At 34.2% G+C, this 16,647-nt stretch overlaps 1 protein-coding gene and 1 long non-coding RNA gene across 2 annotated transcripts; one reads left to right on the top strand and one right to left on the bottom strand.

The window, feature by feature from the left end:
- Positions 1–2,954: 2,954 nt before the first annotated feature.
- On the bottom strand, positions 2,955–6,965 carry LOC120351338. The gene is made up of 2 exons (XR_005571327.1): positions 6,761–6,965; positions 2,955–3,223 (listed from the first exon to the last, which is right to left on the bottom strand). It is a non-coding gene; the product is annotated as an uncharacterized LOC120351338 (long non-coding RNA).
- Positions 6,966–14,326: 7,361 nt separating this feature from the next.
- LOC120351603 (piggyBac transposable element-derived protein 4-like) lies at positions 14,327–15,418 on the top strand. The gene has a single exon (XM_039429463.1). It carries the CDS (start codon positions 14,327–14,329, stop codon positions 15,416–15,418), a length of 1,092 nt encoding a protein of 363 aa, XP_039285397.1.
- The last annotated feature ends 1,229 nt before the right edge of the window (positions 15,419–16,647 follow it).

The raw sequence follows: 16,647 nt of genomic DNA, 5'->3' as shown, positions 1-16,647 counted from the left end.
AGAGAAGACTTTTTTGATGAGACGGCTTCTCTGATTTCTCATGGAAAAATCATTTCAATCATGGAAAATTTTTTCTGAGTTCTCGTGGAATTAATCACAATTAAAACTTAACCGGCTTTCTAGTTTTTGAAAAATTTAATTTGAACGTGGACTATGTCCCATTTTGGCAAGCAAATTTTCCAACTCCAGCTGTTTAAAGTATAGAACTTAACTAAATCCCGAGTTCGGAAACCGGTCCTTTATGCCCTTAGGCATTAAAAACCAATTTGCAAAAATAGACGAAATACAGCTGACTCAATTTGTGTTTTCTTCAGGATAATAATATTATGAGAGTAGAGGAATTTTCTCCATACTCCAATATTACCTACTTGCTTTCTTTGTAAGGGCTACTCGTATTTATATAAAAAATATTGAATGTAATTTATAATCCAGCTGACAGTTGATTTGTTTTTTAATAGAATAACTAGTGACCCCTGGGTTATAGAACTCGCTCATGAACTGTTGTATTGATCTCTGAAATCCGCAATTTGTAATTATACCCTGAGTTAATGAGAATTATTATGGAAACAGTTGAATATCTCTTTTACAAGTAGTATGATATGACATTAGGTTCCATGGGGATCCTATTCCAATTGAAAAAAAACTACTTTCTATCGCTTCAAAACTATACTCATCCAACTTCATTTTTCAAATAGGAACGTGGTCATATGATACATGATTTCGAGACAGAATTCAAAAAGAAAATTAATGACAAAACCTGCACATATCTAAATTAAAACTGCATTATCTAAAAACGTTTCAATGATCTCAACATTAAAGATAATACTAATAATTAATTGATCGAGCGAAGTGAGGTCTAAGATTCAAGTCGACGGTTTGGAATTTCTCTTAATGTTTAAATGTTTATATATTGCGCATTTACGGCGAAACGCGGTAATAGATTTTCATGAAATTTGACAGGTATATTTATGTTCCTTTTCAAATTGCGCGTCGACGTATATACAAGGTTTTTGGAAATTTTACATTTCAAGGATAATATAAAAGGAAAAAGGAGCCTCCTTCAGTGAAAATCAGACTATAGAATTATTCATCATAAATCAGCTGTCGTGTTGACTATAAATTGCATGCCATGACGCATGCAATTCAATATCTCTATGTAACTTGGTAAAAAATTAGCATCTGTGTAGACTATAATTGCATGCCTCATTGAATGCAATTTTTATGCACTATTAAATAGGATGCAAAGAACTTATAACAGCTCGTCTGGGCGCCTAGATGTCTTCTGGTTTTCTCGCGCTAAATTCTGGAAAGAGTTATATGTTGATTAAATCTTGTGTAAGCATGATCTGATCAAATAATAAATAGTTAGTGTATCAGTGTGGATTTGCTTATGGTTTGGGACGTCGTTATAACTGCGCGAGGTCTACTGTTCACAGAACTACTAGTGATATAAAAATGAAATATATGGGTACCTACATTGAATAATCGAGTGTTAGTGAACACTAATAGTAGCTCTACTCACAATTTTAACACTGAACAAAAAAAAATTGTCATAGAAAATTTGTCAATGTCATAGCAACTGCTATCACAATTAGTATTATCAATTACGCGTATGTTACAGTCAATAGACAGGCAGACAGACGTTAACATTAATATAGAACTTATAAATGAAATAATTATGTTGAGTATTATTCAGCTGAAATCATGTGTCGGCGCATAAAGGACAGTCAGTGTGATACCAGCCTGCCAAATAGCATCAGCTTTTTTAAATGAATTGAAAAATTACATGAATAGCATCTAATTAATTCCAGCTGACTAAATGATAAAAAAATCGAAACAAATTTTTCTTCTTAAGCACTTTCAATGTTATTTGTATATCCTGAAAAAGGACGATGGAGTTAGGTCCGCCGCAAAGTAGACCCACGTTAATCCACGAAAAGCAACCCACGCTGTGGAATGTTTTTTTAAACCATTGCTATAAAATTATTCATAATCAATCAGCTGACAAGTGATTATTCATTGCATGTATTACACAGATGTCTAGAGAAGCCTAGCAATGGTTTACAAAACATCCCACGGCGTGGGCTGCTTTTCGTGGATTAGCGTGGGTCTACTTTGCGGCGGGCCTTAGTGAACTCTGCTGTCCAACGAACTTGACCTGTAAAAAGGTTCAAAGAATACGTGTTCAACATTTGAAGCTGATTGATCAATTCTCTCTAATGTTATTGTAGAACATACAAACAGATGGACAACGACTTTGGCCTTCAGTAAGTCAAAGGTGAGAACTCGCTAACGCTCGTTCAATAAATCATTGCAATTGTTTATTTATTTTATTACTCAGTGAAACCTGCGCCCTGTTTCATAAAACTTATAAGGCACGTAATACAGGAGAATCACCATTCCAATTACATGCTCAATACAGCTGATAAAATCAGCCGTTCCTGTATTACAGGACTTCCAAGTTTTTATGAAACAGGGGTCTGGGGCCTGTTTCATAAAACTTACAAGTCCTGTAATAAAGGAGAATCACCATTCCAATTACATGTTCAATATAACAGATAAAATCAGCTGTTCCTGTATTACAGGACTTCTAAATTTTTATGAAACAGGCCCCTGATTGTATTTCTCAACTTTCAACATTATTTATTATTTGATGTTGAGCATGCATTATAAAATGTCTTATTCAACAAAAAAATTTCTGTCTCATCATAGAAATATGAGAGATACAAAAAGAGAGATTCAGAGTATAATTAACTTTTAAACTTTCTTTTAGAAAACTCAGAACACATTTTGAAAATTCAAATTTCGAATATACTTTTTAAGGTTTCAAATGTATTTTCATTTCTGTCAAGGTATTGTTTACAAAAATCAGAATATATTACTTTTGTAAATTATAAATTCACACAGGAGGTGCTAGAATGGAATAGGATAAAATAATCAATAACAAATTCGAATAAATTCAAATTAATTTTATTTATCAAAGATATAATATTATTTGCTACAACTGTATTTGCTTACATCGTAATACCTGTCTTACAGACAGTAGTTTCATAAACTTGAATACTTGGCTAAGATGAAATACTAGCTTAGAATGCATTTCAGTTCTCTCAAACGCGATTCTTATTGTCCTGTAAGTGTCATCCCACACTCATTCACCATTACCCTCCATATCATGGTAACAAAACACCATATCAATTTTATCCACTGTCTTCAGTAGCCTGATCTGAAAAAATAAATTGATATCAGTACCAGAAATTTAATATAATTTTCTTTTATCTTGGCAGCCACCAACATTTGTGACATTAATTGCATAAAAATTGTATTCCAAGAGCAGTATATCACGACTTATACAAGATGCTAACATTTATTATCATTGAATGCAAAGTGGATGCCGGTTCAGTGGTGAATGCCAAGAATGGCTTCTCCAAAACTTGAAAGTAGACTATAAAACTTGAATACTAGGGACATCATGACAAATGCTCTATGTTTAATCTACAAACATCATATAATCACTGATGATGATGTCTGTTGCTATGCTATACTTGTTAAATTGAATAACATTTTGTCCAAATGCTCTTTGTGGGTGGAGTTGACTTCATTGTATATAAGAGTACCTACTAAATCTTATTATATTGAAGTTGCCAATCTTTATTATATTAAAGCCACATAGACAAGAAATTCACAGCCAATACGGCTGATTGTCACGGACAAACAACCTCGAAATCAATTAGGGAACGTACTGGAGGCTATGGGAAAACCTCCAAATCACGAAAATTTCACCTCCTGGCCCCCTAGACCCACAAATTTTTTCGACATTTGAAATCAGCATCGCACAGAAAATTCGATAAAAGCTTTTTTGTTCAGCCCCCGGAGATAAGCCTATAGCCATAGTTCAATTTCAACCGAATTCAAATGGGGACCCGGGAAATTGAGTTTTCATCGAAAATTTGAAGTTTTCCCAAATACGAAATATTCCCAGCCAAAACTATAAGATCGCTGTGAAAACTGAATACCAAATCTGTTGCATACTACACTGGAGGCTACGGGAAAACCTCCAGACCTTCCAAATTTTTCCCCCCGGCACCCCTGTACTCGCCCAAATATTTGGAACACATTTAAATTTGTTTCCCACAAAAAATTTATTTCAAGCTTTTTTGTTCAGCTCGCCAAGTTAAGTTAATAGCCATAGCTAAATTTCAACCAAATTCAAATTGAGTTTTCATCGAAAACTGTGTGTGTGTGAGATCTTTGTAACGTGTCGCGCCTTTCCTGGCATCATTCCAAGTTGTTTACTGACCAGCAGCTGTGATCTAATTATTGAAGAAGAAGAAGAAGACGAAGGAGGAAGAGAGGAAGGAGGAAGAGAGGAAGGAGGAGGAGAAGAAGACAATTGTGCGGGCGGAGCCCGCATCCCAGCCGGAGCGCGAAACGCGGAGCCTGCTACCCAACACTATATAGTCACAAAAGACAATTGGGCGGGCGAAGCCTGCCTCCCAGCCGGAGCGCGAAGCGCGGAGGCTGCTAACCTACCCTATTGGGGGTGCAGGGGGCGAAGCCCCCTGCCGAGCGCGAGTTTCTAAAGAGTTGCTAAGTGTTCTAAAAGAACACTTCCAACTTCATGAGTGTAAATCTTTTGATCAGAACCTTGTCTGATTCAGCCGCCTTCATTAAACTATTCTACTATGAGATTTGTTGAAGAGTTTTCCTCTCACATAGAGCATTCATTTAATAGTTGCCAAATGAAACCATTTTAATGGTTTCCCATTCATTACATGGGAAACCATAGTTGGCTAGGTACCTTCCTCTCTTTTTTTTCTCTTCTCCAACACACCCAAACACTAAGCCCATTGTTTTTTTTTATATTTGTAACATTTTATTGTGTTTTATTTGTTTCGTAAATCTTTGTAATTTTGTTTTGTCTTGTTTTGTGTGTTTTTAATAAATAAAATAAAAAATAAATTTCAATAAATAAAATAAAAAATAAATAAAATAGAGAGATATAAGACACTACAAATGCCAAAAAAATGTTTCTCATCCATTAGATTTTACAGTAACAAATTTCAGGTAGACCTACTTTATAATGCCTGAATACAGGCGAAGTCATAGAGGTCTTTCTTTAAGCTAAGGTAACTTTTCTCCATTCAATACAGATAAGTGGTTATACACAGTCAAATCCTGGAATGTGACAGAAATTAATTGTTGATGAAAACATCTGAAGGCCACTTTTAATACGTCAGAAATAAACCCTCCTCTACTCAGTTACTCAGGCACTTATTTATACAGCAAGTTAATGAACATTCCGTTCTTATAGTCCATTCAAGAAAAGGCTATAAAGGGGAATGTTTGGAAGACAATTTTTGACCCTACAGTTCTGTTTAGGGTAGTAAGTAGGTAAACATATCAAAAGTCCCCACCCCTACCCCATGTGCTAAGGGGGTGTGGGTGGTTCAAAGGTACCATTTTCTGGTTTCTCGCATATAAATCTAAAACTATGAATCTTAAGTACATAATTATTACTGTATTTACAAAATTTAAGCTTACATAATTTCTTACAATATTCATCTCACAACTTTTTCTATACGGTATCTTCTCTAGTTTTCGATATATCCTCTCTTGAAGGTGTAAAATGTTTGAAAAAAAAACATGTTTGCCTCCAATATATTTCAATTTTTGCTCTTATAACTTTTTAAAAATCGATGGGAAAAATTCATGCTGATTATGAGCTTATAACGCATTGAATTGTCTTCAATTTGATGTATAATTTCACACTTATACGCATTTCCCTATAACTGTTGCAGCAGCATTAGTGTTGATTGTGAAATCTCCATTTTTTCAACAATAGACCAATTGACAAAGGAATTTGGAGGGAATGTTTTAGACACAATTTTTGACTTTGCAGCTTTGTTAAGACTAGTTACGAGAAGAACATATCAAAATTCCTAACTAATGTGCTAAGGGGATGAGGGTGGTTTCAAAATTGCATTTCAAGCGTTTTGCTCCCACGCTCATATCTTGAGAACAATGTGTTCAACTGACATAACTAACTATTCAAAAATGAAGCTTAATAAATTCTCTACACTTTTTGTTTGCTGGAATTTTGTGATATTCCAAACAGTTACCAAGATATTGGCTCTTGAAGGTGTGTAATTGTTAAAATGACAGGTTTTTATCCAATGTTTTGCTCTTCAGGGCTTATAACTCTCCAACAATGCATCATAAAAACTGATGGTTATAGAGCATTGAATTCTCTTTGAAATGATGCATTATTTCACTATTCCAAGTTTTCCTTTCATTGTTATAGCAGCTTCAATGTAGGGGGTGAAATTTTCATTGCTGCAACAATTGATCGTTTGAAAATCACATTTGAAGGGGGGTGTATGTGAAACAATTTTTGACTTTGCAGCTTAAATTGGACCAGTTAGTAGGTGAACATGCCAAAAGTGTGCATCTTTATCTCCTCTGTTGAAGGTGTGGAACCGCTGAGTTAACACTTGTTGCAGCAATGAAAATTGCACTTTTCTATGTTTACCTCCTTAAATACCCTAAACAGAACTGCGGGGTAAGAAATTGTCTTCCAAACATTCCCCTCTATACCCTTTTTTGAGCATTCATTGCCTGGACTATTATATTAGCTTTAGTATGCTGCTTGATAGGCCATAAATTAATAGTTAATACTGTTACTATTGACTTGACAGTTAGTAGTAACAGTTGATTATAATTGTAAGAAAAGCATAATAATGTCTCCTCAAATATTACTTACAATTGATATGATGGGCAAATGCTTTCCTCAAAACCACAAATATTGAATAAGAAGATAGTCACATCATACAAGGTGGACCTGAAATAGTATATTTCGCACCTAAGGCCGAAAATGAGATATTTCCGGCTCGAAATCGGTTTTTAAGTCCGAGGCCGTAGGCCGAGGACTAGAAAAGATTGAGAGCCGGAAATACATTTTTGCCCATGGTGCGAACGCTATTTTTCGCCACACCAAAAAAAAACTTCCCAATATATAAGAAATTAAAAAATAAATAAAATTCAAACAGCCTATTTTGATAGTTTGAATCTTGGTTATGACAACTTTCACTGTCAATTAATTTCAATATTACTAATTAATAATTTACAATAGTGACAATATTTTTATACTATTAATATTTCGAATAATTGTTTGAATTTTTATAGCTCGCGCTTTGCGCCTGGTGCAATATCTCATGGATAGATGGATGAATAGAATTTTCATTACTATTTTGAAATAATGTGATTAAAAAATTAATATAATTGCATATTTCACAGTTTTGTCTCAAAATATATCTAAAAAATTGATTGAAATTTAAATTACAGTAACTAATATAAAAAATAGCTAATAAAAGTCAAAATTCATCGACAAAAAAAATGTCACTGACCGAGGTTCGAACCTAGATCATGTTTGTAATTCACTGAGCTTTGAGGTGTTACGCCTTTACGCTCTCGGCCATTGCATATTCTTAGACGATGAGGCCTGTAAGTCAGGTAACGTATGTAGGCTACTATAATATAGTGTATAGCGGCAAACTTAAAGCCGGTTTGCCGGCATTTTCACAACAAAATATTGCTCTGAAAATAGTTAAATCATAGAAAAACATTCGAAGATTCAATGTTGAGTGGGCCTAATGTTTTCTCTATATTGTTTGATATTGAAGAAAAATTATCTAAAAGTTTTAATAATGAATTACGGAAAAATTACTAGAAATTTTTCAGTCAAGGCTGAGTTTCACCAGTAGGCTTACCTTAAACTTTAGATCACTGCTGTATTTTCCTATTATCATTATTGATTGTATTGCATTAAGAAGTGGAATTCGATAATAAAAAAGAAACAATTATTACTCTACCTCACTTTTAAATATTGATACAATTATTGTACTTTGATTTCAAATTCGATTCTTCACTTTTAAATACTTGCGATACGTACCTTTCTGACAATGGACAATGCAGCCAACATTATATTGTTGAGGCTATGGAGATATCATCGTATTCTATTGTTTGATATCAAAAACACAATAATAAATATTAAATTATGAAACAGTAATTCATAAAATATATTATAGACATGATACCGCGATTCACGATACATAATTATAAAGATTATTACAGTCGTTATGAGATTATCTCTATGATTTTTGTGAGATCGGACATGATCAGCTGTTATTCAAGGTCATTTTACAGCCCTAGGGCCGTAAAGTTTTACCGGCCTGGTCGGAAAACAATCTCTTTCGGCCTCCATATGACGCACGTAAACCAGCTCATTACATCCAAGTGTGGCGAAAAAACATTTTAATTCAGGTTTCCAAAAATTCAACACTCTTGTATAAAATCATAACTTATTACTCTTGAAAGTTTTAAATTTTTGGAGAGATGAATTTAGAAGATTTCCTTCTCTCTTTGAAATTCAATGGATGGGACAGGAATAATTTTATCTGTCCGCCAGTTATATTGGACAGGAATTGCAGGAAACTGAAAAATTAGGCGAACCAAAACTTATGATTTCTTGATCATCCTCAATGGATCACAAGGTGAAACACTGATCAAATGAATGTAACCTATAATTGGTATAGAGAAACAAGTTTAAGACTATCTGGAAATATTTCTCAGATCTTATATTATGTTATTTTATCATAGATTGGATTATTTCAAACAGTTGAGGCAAAACAACAAATCTGTGCGGTGGAGGGGGGCATGACCCTCTTGTTCCAGAAAAAAATTAGTTTGTTACTCATAAACATAATGAGTTAATAGAGTTAAAACACGAGGAGAAAAATTAATGTTCTTGCAGCTTACTGAAAAATGTTAGGAATCATTTTCTTTAGCTCACTCATGGATTTCCAGAATTAACTACAATCTCAGTAATCACATTTTTATAAATGAATCGCTAACCGCAGAAAGGAAACATGTCCAACTGATAGCATTGTAATGGCGACGTTTTGAATAAATCATTTAGGCCTACTGCAGGTTTTGGTTTTATCAAGTGTTTTGTCTCTCCTGTAAAATTATGAAAACTGGACATGGTGCCTTTCTGCGGTTAGCGATTCAGATAGGTTCACAAATATTATTTAACGGATTGAATTTTATATTATTAAAGAAATTATATTGAAATTATGAATTGTGCCGAGCACTGCTTTTAATTCAGGCCTTTTCCCAAGTTATAATAGTAAATTTAATAGGCAATAGACTAGAGCCATTATTGTAAGTGAGTTAGCGAAATAAATTATTTTCTCTCTCTATTATGAACGGCCATGACTTCGAGTTTCCCATGATAGATATTTAAAAATTGTGGCTCCGAGTCGTCGAGGAATGTAGATTATGGAATTATCTCTAAAACTTAGCCTTCTTGTCGCAACATAAAGTGCGATAAGTTGGAAAACAGCAAGCATTGAAATTATAACAAACTACCGAGTTTGCAGTTACTATTTGGTCCAAAGGCTCTAGAAGCCATGCGACGATTGATCAAATTGATTCCTTTCGCCCAATAGGAGACCTGTTTCTAAATACAGTAGTGGGGGGATTCCCCAACCGCGAGACCAGATTATGTTTCGGAGGACTTTGCTAGGAGCACTACGAGAGTAAAGATGTAGTCATTATGTTTCGCCCTTTTTGGGCAGGTTTACAAGTTTATATCATTAGTTAACGTAGAAGCTAGTTTTATTTTTATTAATGTTTAAATTTTCTAGTAGTGCCATGTCCTGAAAGGTTTAATTGTGTTTCTTCATCATGTACGAATAATTGTTTCTTCAAATAACCGCTAAGGTACGTAAAATAAGGTTAAAATATAATTTAGGGAATTTAATTAATTGAAACTTCAATCAAAGAGTATTTTATCAACAAAGCCTGTTAATTTTCAAGTTAATAATATTGATTGAGAATAATCCTTTGATTTTATTAGTGATGGAAGATACTTATAAATTTTTTCTAATGAAGTATAGAAAGTTTTCAGTTACGTTACATTTGAGTTATTGTTTCTGGAAATATATTATCGTAGAGTATTGCTGAAAGTCAGAATGATAGCCTTTAAATTGGAATGAAATTTTTAAGATTATGTTCATATTGAGTTTATGACATTTTATAAATTTTATATTTTTCAGACTCTGTTTTCTTATGTCATTAAGGCTTTCGAATAATTTAGTAAATTTTTAAGATAGAAATCTTAATAGACAAAGAAGAAAGTTTTTCTTTTCCATGAAATTAATATTAAAAAAATGTTGGCTAGCGCACAAGTTTCCAATAATACTAGTCGAGCTACTATATGAAAAATTATATTTGATTTTGCAAACCAAACGAAAAAGATCATAAAAGTTAACATCATAATTAATGAAGTATTCATTTTCTAAAAGCATTATATTAATTTATTACGGGTGTTTTCATAAATGTTGCATTGTATATTAATGACACTCTGGCAAGTAAATTTGTTTTAAATCTGTTAAATTTTGAGAATGAAATCAGAACATCAAGATAAAATCTAAATTGAATAATTGAATAAACTCCTGTTTTAGCTTTTGATGAATTGTAGGAAGAGTTAGAAATTAATGCTGTAATACATTTATTTACAGCGGTTCATGTGTGTCCCCAAACCAACTTCTTGTACTACCACCCCTTTGGTTCCGCAACTTTATGTAACACCGCTTCAAGACACCCGTTCAGACGACAGGACGTAAGAGGACGTCGCCGTCAAGCCAAATTCAACCGGTAAAAGCTCACCGCCAAAAACAAGGTACTGTAACCCCGACGATAAAGCAACGTACAGACCAACGAAAGTGCAGTGTAGTGAAACAAAGGTTCATTCGAGAATGTCAATCAAAAGTGGGGATTCAAAATTATTATGAAATGGGTTATATGGGTTACTATCGACGAAACTTGGGTTCAACGGGCTTTTCTTTCTTGAGTAATTCCATGTTGAAATGAACTTGTTATTTGATGACTGATATTGTTTGGTTTTGTGACGTATTGCTATCTAATCGGGGATAGTAATGCGCCCCCGAATCAGATGAAGAATGTCACCAAAGTAACATGAAATTGTTGTTTCTGTTGTTCGATTTTAGTTGCCAATGTTTATTGAAGCTGTTTGTATTTTTCAATTATTTCAAATTGTAGTGTTATTCTATAGTACAAACCTATTAAATCAGGCATGGCAAGATTAATTGAAGTTTTCTTGACTCTAGCCCGTTCACCTGCATGAATTAGGTATAGACTCAGGTATTTTCTAGATGTCTCGGCCTATTTCTAAATTCTAAATTTTATTCAAAATTATCTTCTTTATCATCTTTAATAAAGTGCAGGCACACAGAATGATTCATTATAAGATGATAATGTACTAATTATTGTATGAATCAATGAACTTTTTTGAAGCATTAATTTCTTTTGATAGAGTCCTGTTGAAAATATAAAACTTTCTGAGCTCACGGGGGGTCCATGCCTCTATGCCCCCCCCCTGGAGCCGCCACTGCCTCTAGGCACACATTTATACAACAAGTTAATTAACATTACGTTCTTATTAGTTTCAGTATGCTGCTCGATTAGCCGGCCATTAAGGCTAGGGCCACACGAGCGCACAAAGTGCGTCCGTTGCAACTTACTTTTTGACGTCCGTTGTAGAAATACATAGAAGTGAATTGGTGACAACACATGAGGTACGTGCGTACCAAGTAACGGAAGTCGTAACGGACGGTGATTTTTGAACTGCGTCGAAATGCTACAATGCACGTCGAGACATGCAAAAGTTATTACTTCGTCTGGTTCAATTGCGTAAAGCCAACTGACGTTGACGCACCACACTCAACGCTCGTGTGATGTCATTGGCGACGGCCGCAAAAAGTAAGTTGCAACGGACGCACTATGTGCGCTCGTGTGGCCCTAGCCTGATAGTTAATAGTAATTGTTACTAATTACTATTGATAACTATAACTAACTCACAGTTAATCGTAACAGTTGATAATAATTGTAAGAAAAGCATAATAAAGTCTCCTCAAATATTACTTACATTTGATATGATTGGCAAATGCTTTTCTCAAAATCAGAAATATTGAATAAGATAGTCACATCATACAAGGTGGACCTGAAAAAAAAAACATTTTAATTTGTAGCTTCTATACAATTATAAAATTTCTTGAGCTGTGTCTCACCACTGTTTCAATAGGCCTTACATTACAATAATGACACAAACACACAAAATCTTCAAACTCAATTATTTAATTCTATGTAGCCTAGGATGCCAGATACATCTTGTATGTATTCTTAAAATAAGATTGACCATGATATAATATACAGTTAAAGAATAATAATTAAATTTAGGTAACACAAAGTAACTCATTAGCCAAAGCAATTTTTCAAATCATTCTAAACTGTATAATTATGTAACTGATATATTATTAATTACTTCTTAAAGTCCAACTTTGTATATGGAAGTTAAAATTTTCATGTTTTTAATGTATATGACTATTGTCAATGCTAACTGTTGTTTAGCCTGTGACAAATAATAAAATTAATTGAATTGTATCACAGCAGACATTTTAAATAGAAAGTTTGTAGGCTATCTCCACCACAATCGGAAAATTGATTTTAGTAGTTTGAAAATAAAGAACAGTAATAAATCCCTGCATTGATGGTGCAAAGAGATATTTTTATCAGCAAAACTTCTAAAAGCCATTGTCTATAATATGAACAGTGGGATCCCTGATGGTGGGCTAGGCCAACAATAGTTGACAAACAAAAATCTAATAAAGTGAGGTACACGTTGTAATAGCAGTGTTTGATTAGCAATGGCATTGCTATTATCATTGTTTATCATTCGAAAAAGCAGATAGCACTACGGCCGCTACTACTCAAAATATGTTGCCAAGATATTGTAAAATTAAGCCGTAGGCTAATGCAAACGACCTACCATACTTATTCGTTTGTAAAAGAGTACTGTAGTTATCAGTGTACAATATGTCAATATCATCATTTGACAAATTACTTGAGAAATAGCCTAACCATAATTCATGACTAATTTTTTGTATAATTATATTATAAATTGAGTTATTTTACAGAACAGTAGCTTACAAATTTCTATCCTAACCTAAGCTGTAAATAACTAATAGTGAGTAGGTTTTTGATTCATTCAAATTTTTCAAATAAGTGCAGTATCTCTTGAGTTTTTAATTTATTGTGATATATTCTGTGATTCATTTAGAGTATAAATTCAACCTTCAAAATATTCAAATTATTATTCCTGGACTGAAAATCAAGTTAGTGCCAAAGCAGTGTGTGATCACATAACCTTAACTTTTGGACAACATTAACATTTTATCAAAATTATTGGAGAGAAATAAACTTAATACAGGCTTAGCCTAGTTTTTCCTCCAATTACATAATTGTATTATGATCATAGTGTTTTATACCCCAGTAAGAACCACGTATGGGTGGAATCCCACCCAAGCATTCTTCTTTTCAAGCTGCGCATGCGCCAACGTTTCCTATCCCCTCCTCCATTCCAGTACCCTCCCATGCCTACCTCATCAGTCGAGCTGCAGCCTTTGTTGGTGGAACTACATAGTCTGTTTCTATATTTCTCAATTTTTATCTTCCTGGGTGACAAACCACCCAACGTTGTCGTGTATGTTCTCAACTTCAGAACAAAGTAAGTGTGAGTATTTTTCTAGTTTTATTTACAATCTACAGTCAATGTTGAATGTATACAGCAAGAAAAACGTTGGTTTTCACTTTATTGTGGGTTTTTCATCTCCATGGGTGGAGATCCATTGTTTATCTCATTGTTTATCTTCCTGGGTGACAAACCACCCAACGTTGTTGTGTATGTTCTCAATTTCAGAACGAAGTGAGTGTGAGTATTTTTCTAGTTTTATTTACAATCTACAGTCGATGTTGATTGTATACAGCAAGATTCACTTTCAAAAATGTTGGTTTCCACTTATTGTGGGTTTTCCATGTCCATGGGAGGAGATCCACCCATTGTTTTTTGTACGTTCTAAACTTTATAGTACGTTTGAGAGTTCTTTTCAATTTTATTCTCAAAATATGGTAAAATAGGCAATGAAATGCAGTATTTCAACAGGTTCATTTGCAAAAATAAACAGTCAAGGTGATGTAATACCTCTCAAACTGGTCAGTAATCACTTCCAGTTCAATTTGGCAAATGAATGAGTAATTTTTCCTCTCTTGTAACTAATTCTGTGCATTGTTGTTTGGATTGCATACTTTCACATATTCTTCTTTGCCTATCTGCACAACTTTTTTCTGCTTGATTTCAAGGCAAGTACTTACATAGAAGGACTTTTGTTTGTTTGTTCAGGTGAGCAAGATGAGCTCCATTCCACTTTTTCGTACGCCTGAAGAGATCACAGCAGAACTAGAAAGGCAGCAGCAAGAAGATGATGAGTTTGAAGAATCGTGTTCAGAAGATGAGGATGGATTATTGATGAATGATGATGATGTGGACGATGAGTTTGATGCTGAAGGACCAAGACATGATACTCAGATGGAGATAGATCCAGAGAATAGAGAATTTTTGATTGGGAAGGATGGCGAGACTATATGGACCAATAAGACTCTACAATCACCATTTGGACGGACTCCAGCAAGGAATATAATAACACACTTTCCTGGTGCCAAAGGAATAGCTAAAGATCTGAAGAAAGAGATTGATCTATTTTCTTTGTTTGTCACTGAAGAAATGATGAACATTTTGGAACGTTATACAAACGAAGAAATAGAGAGAAAATGCTCCAAACATGAATGGTTGGCCAAAGAAAGGTACACACACCCTACCAATGTTCCAGAAATAAAGGCTCTGATAGGACTTTTGTTTATGGCTGGAGAGTTGAAAAATTCTGGACTGAACCTACAAGACCTGTTTTCACCAATTCATGGACCACCAATTTTTCGCTATGGGATGTCAAAAAATCGTTTTCAGTTTCTTCTTCTAACTCTTCGCTTTGATGATAAAAACAGTCGTGCTGAGAGAAAAGCTAATGATAGATTTGCTGCTTTCAGAGAGTTTTGGGAATTATTCTTGAAAAATTGTAGAGCTTACTACACTCCATCAGAATATGTAACAGTTGATGAGACTCTACTCAGTTTCAGGGGACGATGCATATTCCGGATGTACATGAAGAATAAACCGGACAAGTACGGTCTAAAAATAGTTTCCCTATGCGATGCAAAAACGTATTACTTCTTAGGAGGTATACCATATCTTGGTAAAGAGAGGAGAGAGATTGAAAATGTGTCGAAACCCACAAGTTATGTCCTGAATCTAGTAGATTCTCTGAAGAATAGTAATAGGAACGTCACCACAGATAACTGGTTCACGTCCTGTGAGTTGGCAGACAAACGCCCAAAATGCCAGACTTCCCAAAATGCTTCGCTTGTCAATCAAACATCATCTAGGTGAAGAGCAACCTCAACGTCCAGTTCAACCACAGGATACAAGGAAACCGAGAAGATGTGACGTGTGTAATGAAGGGAGCAAAACAAAGGATAGGAAAGGCTATGCATTCTGTGAGAAATGTGGGAAATGCTTATGTGGTGAGCATAAAAAAGTAATTTGTAATGGCTGCCTGAATAATGATGATTCAGATTGAAACTATGTACCTTTTTTCATGATTTTTTATCTTGTAATAAAACAACAATTGACAGAAATACGTTTTATTTCTTTCCTACCAAATACTCTTAGGATTCAACTTGAAAATCATGAAATATCATGCTGGGTTGGATTCCACCCAACGTGGGTGGTTGGGTCCAGGGAACTCACGTGGTTCCTGCTGGGATACAATAAATGAATTTAAATGAATAACCCTGACTTACCTTATTGCACTATGTTGTTATGTTAACCACATAAAAAGCCAAAATGTTTTTTAGTATATTACTAAACTATGAAAGCTAATTTTCAACTTGAAATTTTAATAAAATATCACATCGAAGCTTTGGGTTTAACGGTTCCAGCAAGCAGCAATTCAAGATCAACAAGGAAAGGAAGAAGGAAGAAACCACAGAGGAAAGAAACACACTTTATGCTTATTCCGTGTTTTTATGTATTGTTTTTTATGTAAGCATAAGTATTTATGCTTATTCCGTGAAGAAACCCATTGCTTTGTTTTTTGAAGATAATAATTTAGTTTAATATAGAAAGAAGTACAAAAATGTAGAGAGACAAAGCTGGTAAGAATGTTATAGGCAGCGCTAGTATCAATCTTCAAAACGTCACGGATCTAGTGTATATGTTATTTATATAAAATGATGACGTTCTAAGTCGACCGAGTGCCTAGTGATGACGTATGATACCTTTGTTTACAATGTCGTCCGAGTGGGTACCCACCTTTTTGTGCATGTGTCGGTACGGGCACGGTCATGGTATGATACGTTCTAGTGGGTACGAACCTTTAAGCGTATATCTATAACTGTATATTTATTAGAGGTTACTTCCTATTATAAAAATATTTAATAATACAAAACTAATTCTCTTTACTATGGTGATTTTCTATGGTACTTGAAATATGTGAGTAGCAGAGCAGTATTAATGTTTTTTCAATTGTTTCAGAGAGAAGTGAAGCATATTTAAGATTTCTTCAGGTGTTTAAGCTGTGTCTGTGTTACATTTATCAAACATAAGGAATTTTGTTT

The sequence above is a fragment of the Nilaparvata lugens genome, chromosome 5, assembly GCF_014356525.2.
Source record: "Nilaparvata lugens isolate BPH chromosome 5, ASM1435652v1, whole genome shotgun sequence".
NCBI lineage: Eukaryota > Metazoa > Arthropoda > Insecta > Hemiptera > Delphacidae > Nilaparvata > Nilaparvata lugens.
Note: the sequence above shows the minus strand (reverse complement) of the source record. Positions and strands in the feature narration are given on the sequence as shown.